General features: G+C 42.6%; 1 protein-coding gene across 9 annotated transcripts in view; it reads right to left on the reverse strand.

Moving 5' to 3' along the window:
* Positions 1–20,093, reverse strand: part of aff4 (AF4/FMR2 family, member 4) — a 150,473-nt gene that overhangs the window by 38,448 nt on the left and 91,932 nt on the right. For all 9 annotated transcript variants that reach the window (XM_068043847.1, XM_068043850.1, XM_068043852.1 and 6 more), the window contains 4 exons: positions 16,791–17,720; positions 13,234–13,322; positions 7,064–7,319; positions 4,814–4,917 (listed from right to left, as the gene is read on the reverse strand). In XM_068043847.1, coding sequence (XP_067899948.1) covers positions 4,814–4,917; positions 7,064–7,319; positions 13,234–13,322; positions 16,791–17,720 — 1,379 coding nt within the window. The remainder of the gene's footprint in view (positions 1–4,813; positions 4,918–7,063; positions 7,320–13,233; positions 13,323–16,790; positions 17,721–20,093) is intronic.

Genomic DNA, 20,093 nt, shown 5'->3' on the forward strand with positions numbered 1-20,093 from the left:
GGACATTAATTAAAATTGAGCCAAATTATACAACCATACGAATTAGGAGAAGTAGGCCATTCAGCCCGTCAAGCCTGCTCCACCATTTAATAAGACCATGGCTGATCGGTTTCGGTCTCAAATTCCGCACTCCCATCTACTCCGATAATCTTCGATTCCCTTGCCTAACAACAATCTACTTACGTTCGCCTTCAAAATATTCAAGAACCCCGCCTCCACCACCTTCTGAGGCAGAGAAGTCCAAAGTTGCACAACCCTCAAAAAATTTCTCCGAAAAGGGTAACTCCTAATTTTCAAATAGTGCCCCCTTGTCCTGGACTCAACCACAAGAGGAAACATCCCCTCCATATTCACGTTGTCAAGACTGTTCAGGATCTTATATACTTCAATCAAGTCTCTCCTCACTCTTCTAAACTCCAGTGAACACAAACCCAGTCTGTCCAACCTTTCCTCATAAGGCAACCCACTCACTCCAGGTATCGATCAAGTAAACCTCCACTGAACCGCCTCCAACACATTCAAATCCTTCCTTAAATAAGACGACCAAAAAACTGCACGCAGTATACGAGATGTGGTCTCACTAATGCCCTGTATAACAGAAAGCATAACATCCTTACTTTTATTTTCAATTCCTCTCGTAATAAAGGATAGCATTCCATTATCCTTCTTTATTACTTGCTGTACCTGCATACTAAGCTTTTGTGATTTATGCACTAGAACACCTCGATCCCTCTTCACCTCTGATTTCTGCAGTTGTTCCCTGTTTATGAAATACTCTTTTATTCTTCCTGCCAAAGTGAACAACTTCACATTTTCCCACAATATACTCCATCTCCCAGATTTATGCCCACTCACATAATCTATCTATATCAGTCTGCAAGCTCCTCATGTCCTCTTCACAACATACTTTCCTACCTATCTTTGTGTCATCTGCAAATTTAGCTACCATGCCAGCACTCCCCTCAACTAAGTCATTGATATAAATTGTAAAAAGATGAGGCCCCAGCAGACCCCTGCGGGAATCCACTCATCACATCCTGCCAATCAGAAAAGGATCCATTTATGCATAGTCTCCGTTTTCTGCCAGCCAGCCAATCTTCTATACATGCTAATATCTTACCCCCTACACCATGGCCTCCTACTTTGTGCAATAACCTTTTAAGTGGCACCTTGTCAAATACCTTCTGGAAATCCAAGTACAGTACGTCAATGGGCTCCTCTTTATCCACAGCACACGTTACTCCTTCAAAGAACTCCAATAATTTGGTTAACCATGATTTCCCTTTCACAAAACCATGCTATTCCCAATTACCTGGAGTTTTTCGAAATGCCCAGCCATAGCCTCCTTAATGATCGATTCTAACACCTTCCCCACGACAGGCATCAAGCTGACTGGCCTACAGTTAGCAGTTTTCTGTCTCCCCCCACCTTCTTGAATATTTGCTACTTTCCAGTCTGATGGAACATTTCCAGAATCTAGCACATTTTGAAAAATTACCAATGCATCTACTACCTCATTAGCCAACTCTTTTAAGACCCTAGGATGAAGCCCATAAGGACCTGGGGACTTGTCAGCCCCCAGCTCCATTAGTTTGGTCAGTAATTTCACCGAGTTCCTGTCTTCCTTCCACCTCCTGATTTATAGATATTACTGGAATGTTTTTATTATCCTCTATAGTGAAGGCAGAAGCAAAATATTTGTTCATTTCATCCGCCATTTCCTTATTATCTACTATTAACTGCCCATTCTCACTCTCTAGAGGACCAACACTCACTTTACTTACTCTTTTCCTATTTGTAGAAACTCTTGCTAATTATACAATTACTACATTTTTGCAATCAGTTATGCACAAAGACAGCATTAAAATTACATACTATTTCAGTGAGAATACAAGTTCTCTCATCCACTTTCATTCTTGTCCTTCCATTTTTCCATGGCCTTGCACCAATTGTGACTGAAAGGGAGGATGCCACAGGGTTCTGCCAAATTTGCTTAGTGCTGGCTGCCAGGAGGTGCTTGTTGCAAATCAGTAATAAGCAATAAACCAGTTTTTCAAAAGTTCATCCGTGCGATGTGGGTGCCATTGCTCATGTCTAATTGCCCTCAAGAATGTGCTGGTGATGTTCCTTTTTGAACTACTGCAGTCCGTGTGGTGAAGCTCATAACAGTTTTGATACAACCGACTGGCTTGCTTGGCCATTTCAGAAGGCATTTAACAGATAGCAACTATTCAGGCAGATGCTATTGTATTTTTAAGGGAAAAGTAGACAAATGTTTGAAGAGGAAAGTACTGGCTTGTGGAACATGATAATGGGATTAGGTTTTAATTTGTTTTATGCATGTCAACACATTCAGTGAGCTGAGTGGTCTGGTTCCATCGCACTACTTCAAACCAACTATTATAATTATCAAGCGAACCACATTGTTGTGGGGTTGGAGTCTCACGTAGGCCTGACCAGATAAGGACAGATTTCACTCTCTTAAAAGATTAGTGACGATGGGTTTTTACGACAATCCAGTAATTACACGGTCACCATTACTGACACGAGGTATTTTAATTCCAGATTTATTAACTGATTTTAAATTCCCCAGCTGCTGTGGGATTTGAACTCTTCAGATCACTGGCCAGGCCTCTGGATTATTAGTCCAGTAACATAAACATGAGGGTACTGTACCATTTTACAAATCACAAAAATTGTTCATTTTGCAAAACACTCAGCCAATTGGTGATTTTATTGCTGGTATTACAATTCTCCAAAAATAAAGACAAGTCAGTCCAATTGCATAAAGTTTTTTCCCCCAATGCTTGCTTGGTTAATATTAGCTAAACTACACAAATGTTACTGATATTTGATCCTTGAATATTAACATTGTCTTGCAAAGTTTGTGCGATAGAACCAGACCACTTGGCCCACTGAATGTGTTGACTTGCATAAAACAAATTAAAAACGAATCCCATTTTCCTGCTCCACAAACCTGTACTTTCCTCTTCAAACATTTATCTACTTTAACCTTAAAAGTACAATAGCCTTTGCATGAATAGTTGCTAACTACGAGGGGAATTTATCAATATTGGCAGAATGCAGTAAATGTGGGCTAAGTACATGCTGCACTGTGAAAGAGCCTCAATCCTGGATCTGAGGAAGACTAATTGGATTTTATTTTTTAATGGTACAAAACTGAGCTGCAGAGGAGCAAAGAGATTTAGGTGACTATGTAGCCAAATAACAAAGCGTCTACACAGGTACAAAAAGGTTGAAGGCAGGCTGGCCTTTCTCTCATGAGGGTTGGAATACAAAGGCGAGAAATGATGCTTCAGAAATAGAGTCTTGGTCAGACCCCATGTGGAGTACTGTGTTCAGTTTTGGCCACTGAACCTTAAAGATACAATGGCACTGAAAGAGGTACAATGTTGATTCACCAGAATTATAATCTGTCTGAACAGGTTAAATTATGAGTACACACTGCATAAACTTGACTTGTATTCCCATGAGTTTAGAAGGTTGAGGAACAATTACCATAACTGAAACAAGGGTATTTAACATGATTAAGAATTTAGTATGGTAGTTACTCTTTCCTCTAATGCAGAAATGCAGAACAAGAGGGCATAATCTTAAAATTAGAGCTAGGGTATTCAAGAGTGAAATTATGAAGCATTTTTTCATACAAAGGGTAGTGGAAATCTGGAACTTACTCCCCACAAAAGGTTGTGCATGATGGTTCAATTGTAATTTTTTGGACCTAGATCGATAGATTTTTGTTAGGTAAGGTATCTCATGATACAGATCAAAGGCACTGCATATGCTGAGTCAACTGAAATCTATCAGTAGATTTCTGTTCGATAAAGATATCAAGGCTTATGGAACAAAAGTACAGAAACGGAGTTAAGGTACAGATCAGCCATGATCTAATTGAACAGACTTGAGGTACTCAATGACCTACTCTTGTTCTAATAATCATACTGAACACAGGATAAATTTCAATAAAATGAGAGCATTTTAAACATTGTTGTAATTCAACTTTTGGTAACTGCATTGAAAAGCTGAGATACTAAATGATGATATGGGGGACACCAGTTCCATACTGATAAAAATAAAAGATTAAAACCTGAGCATTTATGCTACTCCATTTTCTGCAACTTTTAGCGAAATAAAAGTTTCATGATACAACTGTCATTGCAGTTGTAAGTTAAAAATATGCATCTCATAACAGTTCTAATGAAATATTATTGCTCAACTGCATAGCCAACTTACAACTAAATACAATGAACATAAAATCTTATTGATTGCAAAATGCTGATTAGAGATTTCATAAAACTTAGTTGTTTGTATTTGAGAATATTCTCCTTCCAATTTTCTCCTTTGATTTTCAGATTTTTAAACTAACAAAGATGAAGGACCTGAACTGCAGAGCAACACTAAGGCTGAAAACATTAAAGCAGGTAAGGTAAATCAGGAAATAATTAGGTGACACCAAGACTGGATTTTAAATGCTGACAGATTTTAACTGGAAGAAAGAATACCGAAGATCTGATTTTCCACAGTTTGGATGTCCTGAGAAAGAATAAGTTAAGTTGGAGATTGTGCAATGAGTCTAAATTACAAGATGTTGACACAGTCAGTAAATCCATTGCTATAGATGAATAGAAAGATAAACAATTACAAGTAACATAGATAATTAAACAGAACTCAATTACAACACCAAACCTGAACTCTTACTGACTAAATTATTTTTCTTTTTAATTAAAACTGATCAATTTGTATTCTGAAGCTCGTCCTTTCTAATTATCAGAGGAACGACTATTGTACTTACCGGTCATCAAAGTTGAGTTTGGGCCTTCTTGACTTTAAGCCATCCCCTGATGGCATTGATGACTGTAAAGGGTTCAAGGAGCTAACTGGATTTTTCTCTTGTGACTATAAACAAAACAAAATCAGTTAAACTGTGTACTTCAATGTACATCAGTACAAGAGTCAGGTGCTCTGACACAGTATGGACACACACCATGCCCCACCCAACAGTGGTTCTATCAAACAGCTGGACATGTAGAATTTCAGCAGCAACTCATATCTTTCAGTATGATCAAAGTTGGTGCTAAACCTTATTTTATGCCTGTTCATACACACAGCCTCCTTTTATCTGATATCAAACTATGATTCTGCAGTTATTTGACAGACATCAATCAATGATGGAGGAGGAGACATAGGGGATAGCTTCCAATGTGCTAGCCATCTTGATGGATTTACATGTTCAAATCCAAGGCCACATGGCAGACTTGTCACCAACTGCTTAATCCAGACTGACATCAAGCTTTTGACAGAAACATGTTCTCTGCAACTTGGATTCTTCCTCTATCTGTCAAGCCACAGGTTTGCATAAATCTGTGTCCCTACTCTTTGCTTCCACATTGTCCCAAATATCTACCTCACAGCTTAGTCCTGGATATCACATATAGGTTGATGAATACCCATTTGCTAAATAACTAGAAGCTCCGAACTAAGGATCTGAAATGTGATTTTACTATCTTTGAAGAAAGATAAAGCAGCACCTTTTACCTTTTTTCATGATGGATGCAGTTCTTCAGGGCCAAGTGACAGATGGTATCCATCAGAATTCCCAGAAATCTGGGAAGTTGGCATTGCAGCAGATGCTGCAACTGCTCCACTGCAAAGTTTTGTTAGTTAGCCTCAACTTTAAAAAAGTTATCTGAATCTAGCAAGGCTCTTTTTATTGCCCATTCCTAGTTGCCCAAAGATGATCTGGGGGATCTTCTGGTATTCTTGTAGTGATTATGTTGCATAACAGTATTAGGTACAGAATTTCAAGATATTGATCCAGCAATGAAGGAATGCTGATATATTTCCAAGTCAAGTGGTGTGTGACTTGGACGGAAACTTAGAGACAATGGTGTTCCCACAGCACTGCTGCTCATCTTTCCTGATAGAAATTGCAGAGGAGAGAGTTGCTGTTGAAGTTACCTTGGTTTGCTATAGTTCATCATGCAGTCACATTCCAGCGATGAAAGAGAGGGTGTATCTACTGAAAGTAGAGGCACCGATCAAGCAAATTTGTGCTGTATGGAGCTGAGCTTCTTTAGTGTTGTCCCATGCAGGTGGTTATTCCATCACACCCCTGACTTCAGCCTTATGAAAAGCTTCGAGGGGTCAGGAGGTGAGCCACTTGCCAGAGTACCAACCTCAGCCCTGCTTCTGTAGTCAGTGTTGATATGATTGGTCCAGTTCAGCTTTCGGTTATTGGTGGCCCTCAAGATACTGATTGTGAAGGACTCAGCAACGATGGTAGTTTAAGATCAGCAAGAGATGGCTGGGCTTTCTAATGGATGGTCATTCACCAGGCAATTATGTGGTGCAAATATCAGAGGTTGAAATCAGTCATGATTCTCACTCCTGAATACTATCCTGTGATTCCTTGCTGGAATATTTGCATGTTTGTATGCATGACAGGTGAAAACATTGTGTTTGGCTGTGATAATACACAGTTGAATACCTGACAATACCCACCCAAGACCCACAGGAAAATGGGAAGTTGGTTTAAATAAGAGTATGACGACTAACCATACATCAGCATGTTGTTGCACATTACTGAGCAAAGAAAAGTGTATTTTTATTCCTAAAGCTTTTCGAAAACATTTCCACTTAAATATATTTAATTTCATAGAGCCTTAAGATATGGACTCATATTCATGATTTCTTACATATTGGGTTACCAAGCTCAGTTGTTGAGAGTGAGCATGTGGTTTAAAAAAAAAACCAAGCTGAGAATCAGTTATCCTCATTCCCCATTATGCACCATTTGGTGTTAAGTCACAATAACATTGGCTCAAGGCAGGTATGTGGGCACAGCACATGATGACTTGATTGCCCATATTTATCATATTTATCTCATCCACAACAGGATAAACACTCTGCAGTTCTCTTGAAACACGGAAACGTGAGGAAAATGATCAGACCGTCGTAAACTGCATCATACTAACAGCACCTTGGAACATTAACGTAATTTACTACTTATAAATTTTCAAAATTAAAAAAAATAGTGACTCACTCTATTCTCCTTAGGACGTGTGGATGATTTTTCTTCTGTCTTTTTATGCTTGGAAGATGAAGAATTGCTTTTGCTGCTATTATTGCTACTACTGTTCTGCTTTGTGTTACTAATATTGTTCTTTGAGGTGGAGGTTTGATTGACAGTTCTCCTGCGACTTTGATGTTTGTGCTCAGTCTTGGGCGTTTTTTGTGCAGCACTTGAAGATGGAGAAGATAGAGGCACCTTTTCTCTTTCAGCAGTTGGCTTTGAAGAGCTGTGAAAAGAATGTAAACTCAATATTTTTTACAAATAAAACTACAGCATGTCCCCCACTTAGCTGTTTATCAATTGGTATAAAATCAGTTTTACTCCTTCAGAATAAACAGGTGCTAAGATGTTAAACAGCAGGCCACATCCCAGCAACTGTGGAGTATTAAAACTCTGGAGCTCACCAATGGTTGAATACCTGCCTCGCAATGTTTCTAAATGATTCCCTCATCAGTTTCTCTACTCACCAGCATCTGCATTTTATGCAAACATGTGCCATGTCCTGTCTCTATCTGCCTGCTTGACCATGAAGTCAATCACTGGCAGTACAGTAAGCATCTGATCTTATCTCAGTCTAATCTTAAACAGAGCCAGTAAGTGGAGTGAAACTCTTGATTGTGCAGACTGATAACTTTCTTCATGGTCAGGCCAATGGTGGGAGAGCACCAGATTCTGAAAAGATGCTGCTGGTTGAAATTGAAGGTGAGTTGAGAAACCGATTGGGAAACTTTCAGGAGCATCAGAACTCAAGATAGATGGGTAGCCCTCTCATACAGTTCTTACAATGTTGGCATTGATTTTACCTGTTGCTTCGGATTTCAGTTCAGATCATTTTAGTAGGATGGAATGCTGATGTACTTGACTTGGGTTTCCCTGTTCTACTTCACTGTAATATACTGTACGCACTGGTCAATCCATGAAACTTCCAAATTATGCAGTGCAAAAATATACATAAAATCCATCAGTTTCTTTCAATGGAAATATAATCTAAGCAATTTCAGTAACAAACTGACTCCTGACAATGCAGCCAGCGCCGCATCATCTGAGCGCTCCCAGCTTCACACATACACAGCAGAATGGATTCTTGCTGTCAGTATGGTGCTGCACATGCACAGCCTATGTCAGCACCCTGTTTGCCAGGACTAATTTGCGTGAAAATATCATCGCGTACTGCAACGTCTGCTCGCCACTCGCTCCATGCCTTGCCATCTCTCCTCCCTCAGCCACTCATTCCTCGCATCGCCGCTTCTCCGCCTTCGGCTGCTCGCTCTCCACTCCACCACCTCCCCCCACCCACCTGTGGGCCACTTGCTCCCCACCTAGCCACTCGCTTCCCAAGTCAACCACCCCTACCCCCGCCCCACTGGCCATTTGCTCCCCGCCTCACCACTTCTCGCCCTTCGGCCACTCGTTCCCCGCTTCACCCCCCCCCTACCTACCTGCTGGCCACTCACTCCCAGCCTCGCCACCTCCCACTTTGGCCGCTCGCTCCCCCATCCCCCCCCCCACCTGTGGGCCCTCACTTCCAGCCTCGCTGCTTCCTCCCCTCTGCTCTCCACTCCATCCTGCTTCTGCTCCCTGATCCCTTCTGCGATCGCCGCCTTTCATCCCCACACAGGGGAAAAGGGGGAGAGAGAGAGGGACAAGATGGACACGGGACGGGAGGGAGACTGTGAGCAGGAGGGAGCGGGAAACAGAGGTAGAGCAGAGGGGAGGAAACAGCGAGACAAAGAGCAAGGGCCCAGAGGTTGGGAGGGGGGGGGGGGTGAGTGGTCGAGGGGGGAGAAGTGGCGAGGCGGGTAGCAAGTGGCGACCACACGGGCACAGGAGGCAGTGGCGAAGAGAAGTGCGATGGCAGGAAGGAGCGGGGTACTGTTGAGGGTGGGATGGAGGCGTGATCGCAGCCACTGTGGCCATTTGGGTTTCATTTGTTTTCGTTTTTGCGATAATTAAGCAGCGCCATCTTTACTACCGATAACTGCCAAAAGCATCGCAGACAGTGACATTTCAGTGCATGACACTGCATGTGCAAGTACTGTGCTGCCTAGTGGTTACATTGTCAGTAAACGCAGCCTTTTAGTAATACTATATCAACCAGCATGATAGAGATTTGACCTTGGTATGTACTGAAGGTACACCGTGGCTGGCTCTGCTGTTCGGAAGGGCGGGAAAAAGAGTGGAAGGGCTATAGTCATAGGGGATTCGATTGTAAGGGGAGTAGATAGGCGGTTCTGTGGTCGAAAACGAGACTGCCGAATGGTATGTTGCCTCCCAGGTGCACGGGTCAGGGATGTCTCAGATTGGCTGCAGAACATTCTGAAGGGGGAGGGTGAACAGCCAGTTGTCGTTGTGCACATAGGCACATATGATATAGGTAAAAAACGGGATGAGGTCCTACAAGCAGAATTTAGGGAGTTAGGAGCCAAGGTAAAAAGTAGGACCTCAGAGGTAGTAATCTCAGGATTGCTACCAGTGCCACGTGCTAGTCAGAGTAGAAATGAAAGAATAGTCAGGATGAATGCGTGGCTTGAGAGATGGTGCAGGAGGGAGGGGTTCAGATTTTTGGGACATTGGGACTGGTTCCCGGGGAGGTGGGACTATTACAAATTGGACTGTCTACACCTGGGCCGGACTGGAACCAATGTCCTTGGGGGTGCTTTTGCTAACGCTGTTGGGGAGGGTTTAAACTAATGTGGCAGGGAGATGGGAACCAATTGAGGTGGTCAGTGGACAGTAAGGAGGTAGTAACTAAAGCCTGGAAGGAACAAGATAATGAAGTCAGCGTGACTAAGGGGAAGAGTAGGCAGGGAGCAGATGATGAACGCTAAAGGGACTGGTGGTCTGAGGGGCATTTGTTTTAATGCAAGAAGTGTAGTAGGTAAGGCAGATGAACTTAGGGCTTGGATTAGTACCTGGGAGTATGATGTTATTGCTATTACTGAGACTTGGTTGAGGAAAGGGCATGATTGGCAAATGAATATCCCAGGATATCGATGCTTCAGGCGGGATAGAGAGCGAGGTAAAAGGGGTGGAGGAGTTGCATTACTGGTCAAAGAGGATATCACAGCTGTGCTGAAGGAGGGCACTATGGAGGACTCGAGCAGTGAGGCAATATGGGCAGAACTCAGAAATAGGAAGGGTGCGGTAACAATGTTGGGGCTGTACTACAGGCCTCCCAACAGCGAGCGTGAGACAGAGGTACAAATATGTAAACAGATTATGGAAAAATGTAGGAGCAACAGGGTGGTGGTGATAGGAGATTTTAATTTTCCCAACATTGACTGGGATTCACTTAGTGTTAGAGGTCTAGATGGAGCAGAATTTGTAAGGAGCATCCAGGAGTGTTTTCTAGAGCAGTATGTAGATAGTCCAACTCGGGAAGGGGCCATACTGGACCTGGTGTTGGGGAATGAGCCTGGCCAGGTGGTTGAAGTTTCAGTAGGGGACTACTTTGGGAATAGTGATCACAATTCCGTAAGTTTTAGAATACTCATGGACAAAGACGCGAGTGGTCCTAAAGGAAGAGTGTTAAATTGGGGGAAGGCCAACTATACCAAAATTCGGCAGGAGCTGGGGAATGTAGATTGGGAGCAGCTGTTTGAAGGTAAATCCACATTTGATATGTGTGAGGCTTTTAAAGAGAGGTTGATTCGCGTGGAGAGACATGTTCCTGTGAAAATGAGGGGTAGAAATGGCAAGATTAGGGAACCATGGATGACAGGTGAAATTGTGAGACTAGCTAAGAGGAAAAAGGAAGCATACATAAGGTCTAGGCGGCTGAAGAAAGACGAAGCTTTGAAAGAATATCGGGAATGTAGCACCAATCTGAAACGAGGAATTAAGAGGGCTAAAAGGGGTCATGAAATATCTTTAGCAAACAGGGTTAAGGATAATCCCAAAGCCTTTTATTCATATATAAGGAGCAAGAGGGTAACTAGAGAAAGGATTGGCCCACTCAAGGACAAAGGAGGAAAGTTATGCGTGGAGTCAGAGAAAATGGGTGAGATTCTAAACGAGTATTTTGCATCGGTATTCACCGAGGAGAGGGACATGACGGATGTTGAGGTTAGGGACAGATGTTTGATTACTCTAGGTCAAGTCGGCATAAGGAGGGAGGAAGTGTTGGGTATTCTAAAAGGCATTAAGGTGGACAAGTCCCCAGGTCCGAATGGGATCTATTCCAGGTTACTGAGGGAAGCGAGAGAGGAAATAGCTGGGGCCTTAACAGATACCTCTGCAGCATCCTTAAACACGGGTGAGGTCCCAGAGGACTGGAGAATTGCTAATGTTGTCCCCTTGTTTAAGAAGGGTAGCAGGGAAAATCCAGGTAATTATGGACCAGTGAGCCTGACGTCAGTGGTAGGGAAACTGCTGGAGAAGATACTGAGGGATAGGATCTATTCACATTTGGAAGAAAATGGGCTTATCAGTGATGGGCAACATGGTTTTGTGCAGGGAAGGTCATGTCTTATCAACTTAATAGAATTCTTTGAGGAAGTGACAAAGTTGATTGATGAGGGAAGGGCTGTAGATGTCATATACATGGACTTCAGTAAGGCGTTTGATAAGGTTCCCCATGGTAGGCTGATGGAGAAAGTGAAGGCGCATGGGGTCCAAGGTGGATAAAGAACTGGCTGGGCAACAGGAGACAGAGTAGCAGTGGAAGGGAGTTTCTCAAAATGGAGACGTGTGACCAGTGGTGTTCCACAGGGATCTGTGCTGGGACCACTGTTGTTTGTGATATACATAAATGATTTGGAGGAAAGTATAGGTGGTCTGATTAGCAAGTTTGCAGACAACACTAAGATTGGTGGAGTAGCAGATAGTGAAGGGGACTGTCAGAGAATACAGCAGAATAGACAGATTGGAGAGTTGGGCAGAGAAATGGCAGATGGAGTTCAATCAGGGCAAATGCGAGGTGATGCATTTTAGAAGATCCAATTCAAGAGTGAACTATACAGTAAATGGAGAAGTCCTGGGGAAAATTCATGTACAGAGAGATTTGGGTGTTCAGGTCCACTGTTCCCTGAAGGTGGCAACGCAGGTCAATAAAGTGGTCAAGAAGGCATACGGCATGCTTTCCTTCATCGGACAGGGTATTGAGTACAAGAATTGGCAGGTCATGTTACAGTTGTATAAGACTTTGGTTCGGCCACATTTGGAATACTGCGTGCCGTTCTGGTAGTCACATTACCAAAAGGATGTAGATGCTTTGGAGAGGGTGCAGAGGAGGTTCACCAGGATGTTGACAGATATGGAGGGCGCTAGCTATGAAGAGAGGTTGAGTAGATTAGGATTATTTTCATTAGAAAGACGGAGGTTGAGGGGGGACCTGATTGAGGTGTACAAAATCATGAGGGGTATAGACAGGTTGGATAGCAAGAAGCTTTTTCCCCCATAGTGGGAGATTCAATTACTAGGGGTCATGAGTTCAAAGTGAAAGGGGAAAGTTTAGGGGGGATATGTGTGGAAAGTTCTTTACGCAGAGGGTGGTGGGTGCCTGGAATGCGTTGCCAGCAGAGGTGGTAGACACTGGCACAATAGCGCCTTTTAAGATGTATCTGGACAGATACATGAATGGGCAGGAAGTAAAGAGATACAGACCCTTAGAAAATAAGCGACATGTGTAGATAGAGGATCTGGATCGGCGCAGGCTTGGTGGGCCGAAGGGCCTGTTCCTGTGCTATAATTTTCTTTGTTCTTTGAATTCATCAGTCTCTCTCAAGATTGGAGTGGGACTGAAGCAATGCACCTCAACATCCAGACAAGCAAGTGGAGGGGGTGGGGAAGCGAAAAAGAAAAACACAGATAGGGACAAACAGGCTCCCGCTCTTGATTGCGTTCTCTAAATTCCATTGTGGTCTAAGCTAGCAGAGTGAAATCAGGATCAGGATCTGCTACAATGACTATGATCAAACACCAAGGTCTAGCCTTCCTCAGAGTACGCAGTCTGTTGGATGAGGCGGTAGAGGACTATGGCTGCCTCTGGCACTGTATCTCACCATTAGCTGCTGTGTTCAGCTGAGGATAAATTGGGGAAAATTAGAAAGGAAAAGAACTTCAAAAAAATTTGTAATAATGGAAAAGGTTAGTTTATGGATTTATCTAAAATAAAAAATTAATCTACAGAATATACTCACTCTTTACTGCTGGAGGGCTTGTGGTTAGAATTACTCCTCTCTTCTGCCTTTGGCCTTTTGTTTTCGCAACTCTCATTTTCCCCATCGTTCTGAAAAACATTCAAAATAATTGCTATCAAAATCTCAAACTCCCATACATTGCAGATTTGCACCGATTACAGTTATAAGTAACTTCACTAATAGAGTCCAATTATGAGGTCATTTAGTACATCACACATTTACTCAGATACAACAGCAATAGGAATGTGGAAATATAGGGAAGAGGGATTTCATTTAATTCTGCTTAGTATTTTAACTTTTACGTTCCTAAATTTGAAATAGCTTTTATCTCAGCAAATTATTGCACATCTGGTAGCTATAATCAGTTGAACAAACCTATTCAGACAGGAATGTGACCTTCGAAGCAACATTAAACATGCCAAGAATGTTATTTTGTTAAAATAATGCTACTCTTAATCCAAATTCATTTTTTCTCCTAGCCACGCTTAACTGCAGCATTAAACTTATTTCAGGCTTCTACTACCTGCTGTTTGGAACCTGCTGTAAACACTCTAGTTTTCTTTATACAATGCTCAGTAAGTGCAAGATTAACAGCAATTTTCACTTAAAATAATTGAGTAAAGAGAAAAAGGGGAGGAATTAGCGCCATCTCATTTTATTTTCCTCGTCTTGATGCAAAAGACAAAAAAGGCGACTTGAAAGTTATGAGAAGACATCCAAAAGCGCTTCACAGCCAATGAAGTACTTTTCAAGTTTAGTCACTTGTAATACAGGAAATGTGGCAGCCAATTTGCTGTTTGTGGGAGTTTTCTGTGCACAATTTGATAATGACTAGCTAATCTGTTTTTAAGATGTTGACTGAGGGATAAACATTGGCCACGAAAGCAGGGATAACTCCTCTGCTCTTCAAAATGGTGATTTGGGATTTCTTTTGTCCACTCACTCCCAGCTTCGCCACTTCTCCCACTTTGGCCGCTCGCTCACCGCTTCACCCCCCCACCTGTGGGCCCTCACTTCCAGCCTCGCTGCTTCCTCCCCTCTGCTCTCCACTCCATCCTGCTTCTGGTCCCCGATCCCTTCTGCGATCGCATATCTCGATATCGATATATATATGTGGTGTTAAAAGTCAGGGAGCCAATATTAACAAAGAAGAAAATTACAGCACAGGAACAGGCCCTTCGGCCCTCCAAGCCTGCGCCGATCCAGATTCTCTATCTAAACACGTCGCCTATTTTCTAAGGGTCTGTATCTCTTTGCTTCCTGCCCATTCACGTATCTGTCCAGATACATCTTAAAAGAAGCTATCGTGCCCGTGTCTACCACCTCCGCTGGCAACGCATTCCAGGCATCCACCACCCTCTGCGTAAAGAACTTTCCACGCATGTCCCCCCTAAACTTTTCCCCTCTCACTTTGAACTCGTGAACCCTAGTAATTGAATCCCCCACTCTGGGAAAAAGATTCTTGCTATCCACCTTGTCTATACCTCTCATGATTTTGTACACCTCAATCAGGTTCCCCCTCAACCTCCGTCTTTCTAATGAAAATAATCCTAATCTACTCAACCTCTCTTCATAGCTAGCGCCCTCCATATCTGTCAACATCCTGGTGAACCTCCTCTGCACCCTCTCCAAAGCATCTACATCCTTTTGGTAATGTGACTACCAGAACGGCACGCAGTATTCCAAATGTGGCCGAACCAAAGTCTTATACAACTGTAACATGACCTGCCAATTCTTGTACTCAATACCCTGTCCGATGAAGGAAAGCATGCCGTATGCCTTCTTGACCACTTTATTGACCTGCGTTGCCACCTTCAGGGAACAGTGGACCTGAACACCCAAATCTCTCTGTACATGAATTTTCCCCAGGACTTCTCCATTTACTGTATAGTTCACTCTTGAATTGGATCTTCTAAAATGCATCACCTCGCATTTGCCCTGATTGAACTCCATCTGCCATTTCTCTGCCCAACTCTCCAATCTGTCTATTCTGCTGTATTCTCTGACAGTCCCCTTCACTATCTGCTACTCCACCAATCTTAGTGTTGTCTGCAAACTTGCTAATCAGACCACCTATACTTTCCTCCAAATCATTTATGTATATCACAAACAACAGTGGTCCCAGCACAGATCCCTGTGGAACACCACTGGTCACACGTCTCCATTTTGAGAAACTCCCTTCCACTGCTACTCTGTCTCCTGTTGCCCAGCCAGTTCTTTATCCACCTTGGACCCCATGCGCCTTCACTTTCTCCATCAGCCTACCATGGGGAACCTTATCAAACGCCTTACTGAAGTCCATGTATATGACATCTACAGCCCTTCCCTCATCAATCAACTTTGTCACTTCCTCAAAGAATTCTATTAAGTTGATAAGACATGACCTTCCCTGCACAAAACCATGTTGCCCATCACTGATAAGCCCATTTTCTTCCAAATGTGAATAGATCCTATCCCTCAGTATCTTCTCCAGCAGTTTCCCTACCACTGACGTCAGGCTCACTGGTCCATAATTACCTGGATTTTCCCTGCTACCCTTCTTAAACAAGGGGACAACATTAGCAATTCTCCAGTCCTCTGGGACCTCACCCGTGTTTAAGGATGCTGCAGAGGTATCTGTTAAGGCCCCAGCTATTTCCTCTCTCACTTCCCTCAGTAACCTGGAATAGATCCCATTCGGACCTGGGGACTTGTCCACCTTAATGCCTTTTAGAATACCCAACACTTCCTCCCTCCTTATGCCGACTTGACCTAGAGTAATCAAACATCTGTCCCTAACCTCAACATCCGTCATGTCCCTCTCCTCGGTGAATACCGATGCAAAATACTCGTTTAGAATCTCACCCATTTTCTCTGACTCCACGCATAACTTTCCTCCTTTGTCCTTGAGTGGGCCAATCCTTTCTCTAGTTACCCTCTTGCTCCTTATATATGAATAAAAGGCTTTGGGATTATCCTTAACCCTGTTTGCTAAAGATATTTCATGACCCCTTTTAGCCCTCTTAATTCCTCGTTTCAGATTGGTGCTACATTCCCGATATTCTTTCAAAGCTTCGTCTTTCTTCAGCCGCCTAGACCTTATGTATGCTTCCTTTTTCCTCTTAGCTAGTCTCACAATTTCACCTGTCATCCATGGTTCCCTAATCTTGCCATTTCGATCCCTCATTTTCACAGGAACATGTCTCTCCTGCACGCGAATCAACCTCTCTTTAAAAGCCTCACACATATCAAATGTGGATTTACCTTCAAACAGCTGCTCCCAATCTACATTCCCCAGCTCCTGCCGAATTTTGGTATAGTTGGCCTTCCCCCAATTTAACACTCTTCCTTTAGGACCACTCGCGTCTTTGTCCATGAGTATTCTAAAACTTACGGAATTGTGATCACTATTCCCAAAGTAGTCCCCTACTGAAACTTCAACCACCTATTACAACTGAAACAGACTTGATTAAAGAAACAAATAATTATACTCCTAAAATGGTCATTGAGTACATCTCTAAATTGCTTCCTTTACTGTGAAAGGAATGCAACATCGTATAAATCAAAAATGCAGTTACCTTGTGTTTTCGCTTGCCTTTATTTGATTTTTTTTCAGTAGACTGCTTCGGAGTGTCTCGCATGCGCCTTTCCAGAGAGATCTCCTTATCCACTTTGGGTTGCTCAGTTTCCTTACGAGGTGATTCAGGTTTCCTAGATAACAGACTTAAGTCAATTCTAACAATGAGTGAAGTAATGTTGCGATATTTGTCGTCAACATCACTCAGTGGCGAAAGGAGTTCTTTCTCTTCCATAGGAGAGAAAACCCTTGGCCGATAAAAGATGTCTTCCCCATCAATAGAGGATTTATGGACAGGAGTCCTATTATTCTCTGAATACTTTGGAGTTTGTGAAGCAGGAGGGAGAGTTTCACTTTGCTCAGAATCTGAGGAAGACGAGTCAGTTTCAACATACTCCCTCGATTTCTGGGGTGTTTTGCTGGCACTCTTATGTTTTCTTTTTTCAATAGTTGCCCTGGTCGAGGACTTGGATTCTCTCTTTGTGCTAGGTTTTCTAGAACCCTTTGTAGCAGCTTTATGACGATTTGCAGGAATAGGAGTCGCTCTGTCAGAAGTAGGCTCACTTTCAACTTTTAGCCCCCCTCTTGGTTCCTCAGTTACAGCTGGTCTCTCTGCTTTCTTGGGCTGTTTTTTACCAACCGTCTTTCTCTGTGTATTACCATCACTTTGGGCTGGTGACTTCTGACGACCTCTAGTCTCTGATCCTTTCTGTGCATTCCTTGAATCTCTCCCAGGAGTGGCTGTGGTTGTATCCTTGGATTCACTTGGATCCTCGTATGTGACGCTCTGGTCTCTGTTTTCCTTCTTGTAACCATGACTCTGCGATGACTGAATGTGACTGTCCACAGATGAAGCTGGTGAAACTTTATGAGAATTCACCTTGTTCAGCCAGTTGTCTAATTGCCACTTACTTGAAGGTGGTGGTTCAGGCTGGAACAGAAAAAACAGAATTTTGAATTCATGTTCACAGATTTGATTCAAAACACTTGGATTTTTTTTAAAAAAAACACATCCAAGTGAAAAAAGGTCTCAAAGAAATTCTTCTGAACTCAAACACCAAGTCTACTTGAGTGACTAAGATCACTTTGCTTGTGCTTTTCTTTGGACCTTTTGCGAAATACTCCCAAACATTTTTCCCTTGAATAAAGGTAACAAAGGTGGAGATATTTACCACTTGAAGATAATAGAAATAAAGAAAAGTGGAATGCTTTCAAAGTAATCCTTATACAAAAGGAAGACATTCAGTCCGTAGGGTTAAAAGAGGAGCACGTAGCAAAATAAAACTACATCGGCCAACTGGCCATGTCTAAAGACAATTTAGGCTAAAGTAGAAATGTTTTTACAAGTTGAAGGAAAACGGCTCTCAAACAGGGACAGGTATTAGGTGCAGCTGGAGGCGATGGAAGAGTTGATTACAACAGTCAAAGAGGCACTGGAGAAGAGAATAGGTGATAACCTTGTAGTAATAACAAGGTCTTTTTCAGCTATGTTATAAATCAAAGGGCCATGAGAACTATATATGACCAATGAAGACGTCCACAGGGCAGACCGAGGTCGAGTCCTAGGATATATGATGTAAAATGGCTATTCTGCATCAGTCTTCACTACTGATGATGATGCCAGGTTATCAATGACAGAAAATAGGGTTGATGCTATACTTAAACCTAAAGTAGAATTAGTGATCTCAAAATGGGACTAGGTTTGGGTCCTGTTGGCATGCACCCTGGGGAGCTCAAATATATGGAGGCTGCTTCATATTTCATAGCAACGTGAACCATTGGTTCACATTTAATAGTTTAATGGGGACCGGGATTGTTCCCATGGACTGGAGAATGGTTCATGTGGTACCCATATTTATAAAGGGCAATGGGCTGGATTTTGCAGTCAGCTGAGAGCCAACAATGCTCATCACTGACCTTGAAGAAAGCTGCCCACAAAGATATAGCGATCTCTGTGGTGCAGACGTCCCCTTTCCTGACTTCAGTTTGTTTCTGGTGCCAAGTCGAGGAGATCTCCAGAAATCTAACAGCCTTGATGTCATCAAGCAGGGTAAGCTTTGAAGTATTCTCAGAGCACAAACCAGGAAGTAAATACAACTGAATCCTTTCATTTTTAGTTTTAATTTTTTCAGATAGTGAAATAAATTAGGATATACTGAGGCGGTTCAAGAAGGCAGCTCACCACCATCTTCTCAAGGGCAATTAGGAATGGGCAACAAATGCTGGCTTTGCCAGAAACATCCACATCCCATGAAATGAATAAAAAACATGGGATTAAGGTAGAAGATAAAATATCAAACTTTAATTAAAAATGTGGGATTTATCATGAAAAAATTTGACATTCAACAAATATAAAATTACTCCTTCAGGGCCAGTGAGACTGCTTAGCAGTAATTACAAACATAGTACGCCATTAAAAACCCAGTTACACCTCATTCAACAAGGTGCAACTTTTTCCAAAATTTTTTAGAGCAAGACTAAGAGTGCAACAGTGGAAGTTCTCGCCAGTTCAGTGATTTCTAATTGATTGCAGAGTGGGGAGACCTCAACAGTGCACCCTCTGGAGAAGTGTAGAATCACTGACAGCAGCTTCTGGGTTTCCACATTTAACAGAGCATATGTGGACTCCAGAAGCTTCGGCGGAGTAATGACGGAGTTGCGCCTTTAGTTTAACTTTGGTTATTGGCAAGTTGGCAGAAGGGACCAGGGATTATCACCTGGAAAGAAAGAGGTGTCATTAAGGAATATCAGCTTGGCTTCTGGAAAAGTAAGTCCTGTCTCTTTAACTGATTTTCTTTTGAGGAAGTTACGAAGTTGGACACCCAGTTTACATGTATCTCGACTTCCAAAAAGCCTTTGACAAAATACCACACAAAAGCTTACTAAGCAAGTTTTGTGGGAATGGTGGGCAAGTCGTTAGTCATGGCTGTATTTCTTAGTGAGGGCTAGTCACTAGTTAAGTCCCAAAAGACTGGCAAATAGAGCCTTTGCTCTTCATTTCAAAACAAAAAATTAAGGCCATGTCTCCAGTGCAGTACTGAGAGCTGCACTGGCAAAGGTGCTGCCTTTCAGCTCTACCGTATCAGATGTAAAAGATCCCATGACACTATTTCAAAGAGCAGGTGACATATCCTTGGTGCTCTGGCCAATATTTATCCCTCAATCAACATCACAAAAAAGATTTCTAGTTATCACACTGTTTGAGAGAGCTTGCTGTACACAAATTGGCTGCTCCATTTCCTACATTACAACAGCGATAACACTTGTAGGCCATAAAGTGCTTTGGGATGTCCTGTTGTCATGA

This window comes from Heterodontus francisci, chromosome 12 (assembly GCF_036365525.1).
Source record: "Heterodontus francisci isolate sHetFra1 chromosome 12, sHetFra1.hap1, whole genome shotgun sequence".
Taxonomy (NCBI): Eukaryota; Metazoa; Chordata; class Chondrichthyes; order Heterodontiformes; family Heterodontidae; genus Heterodontus; species Heterodontus francisci.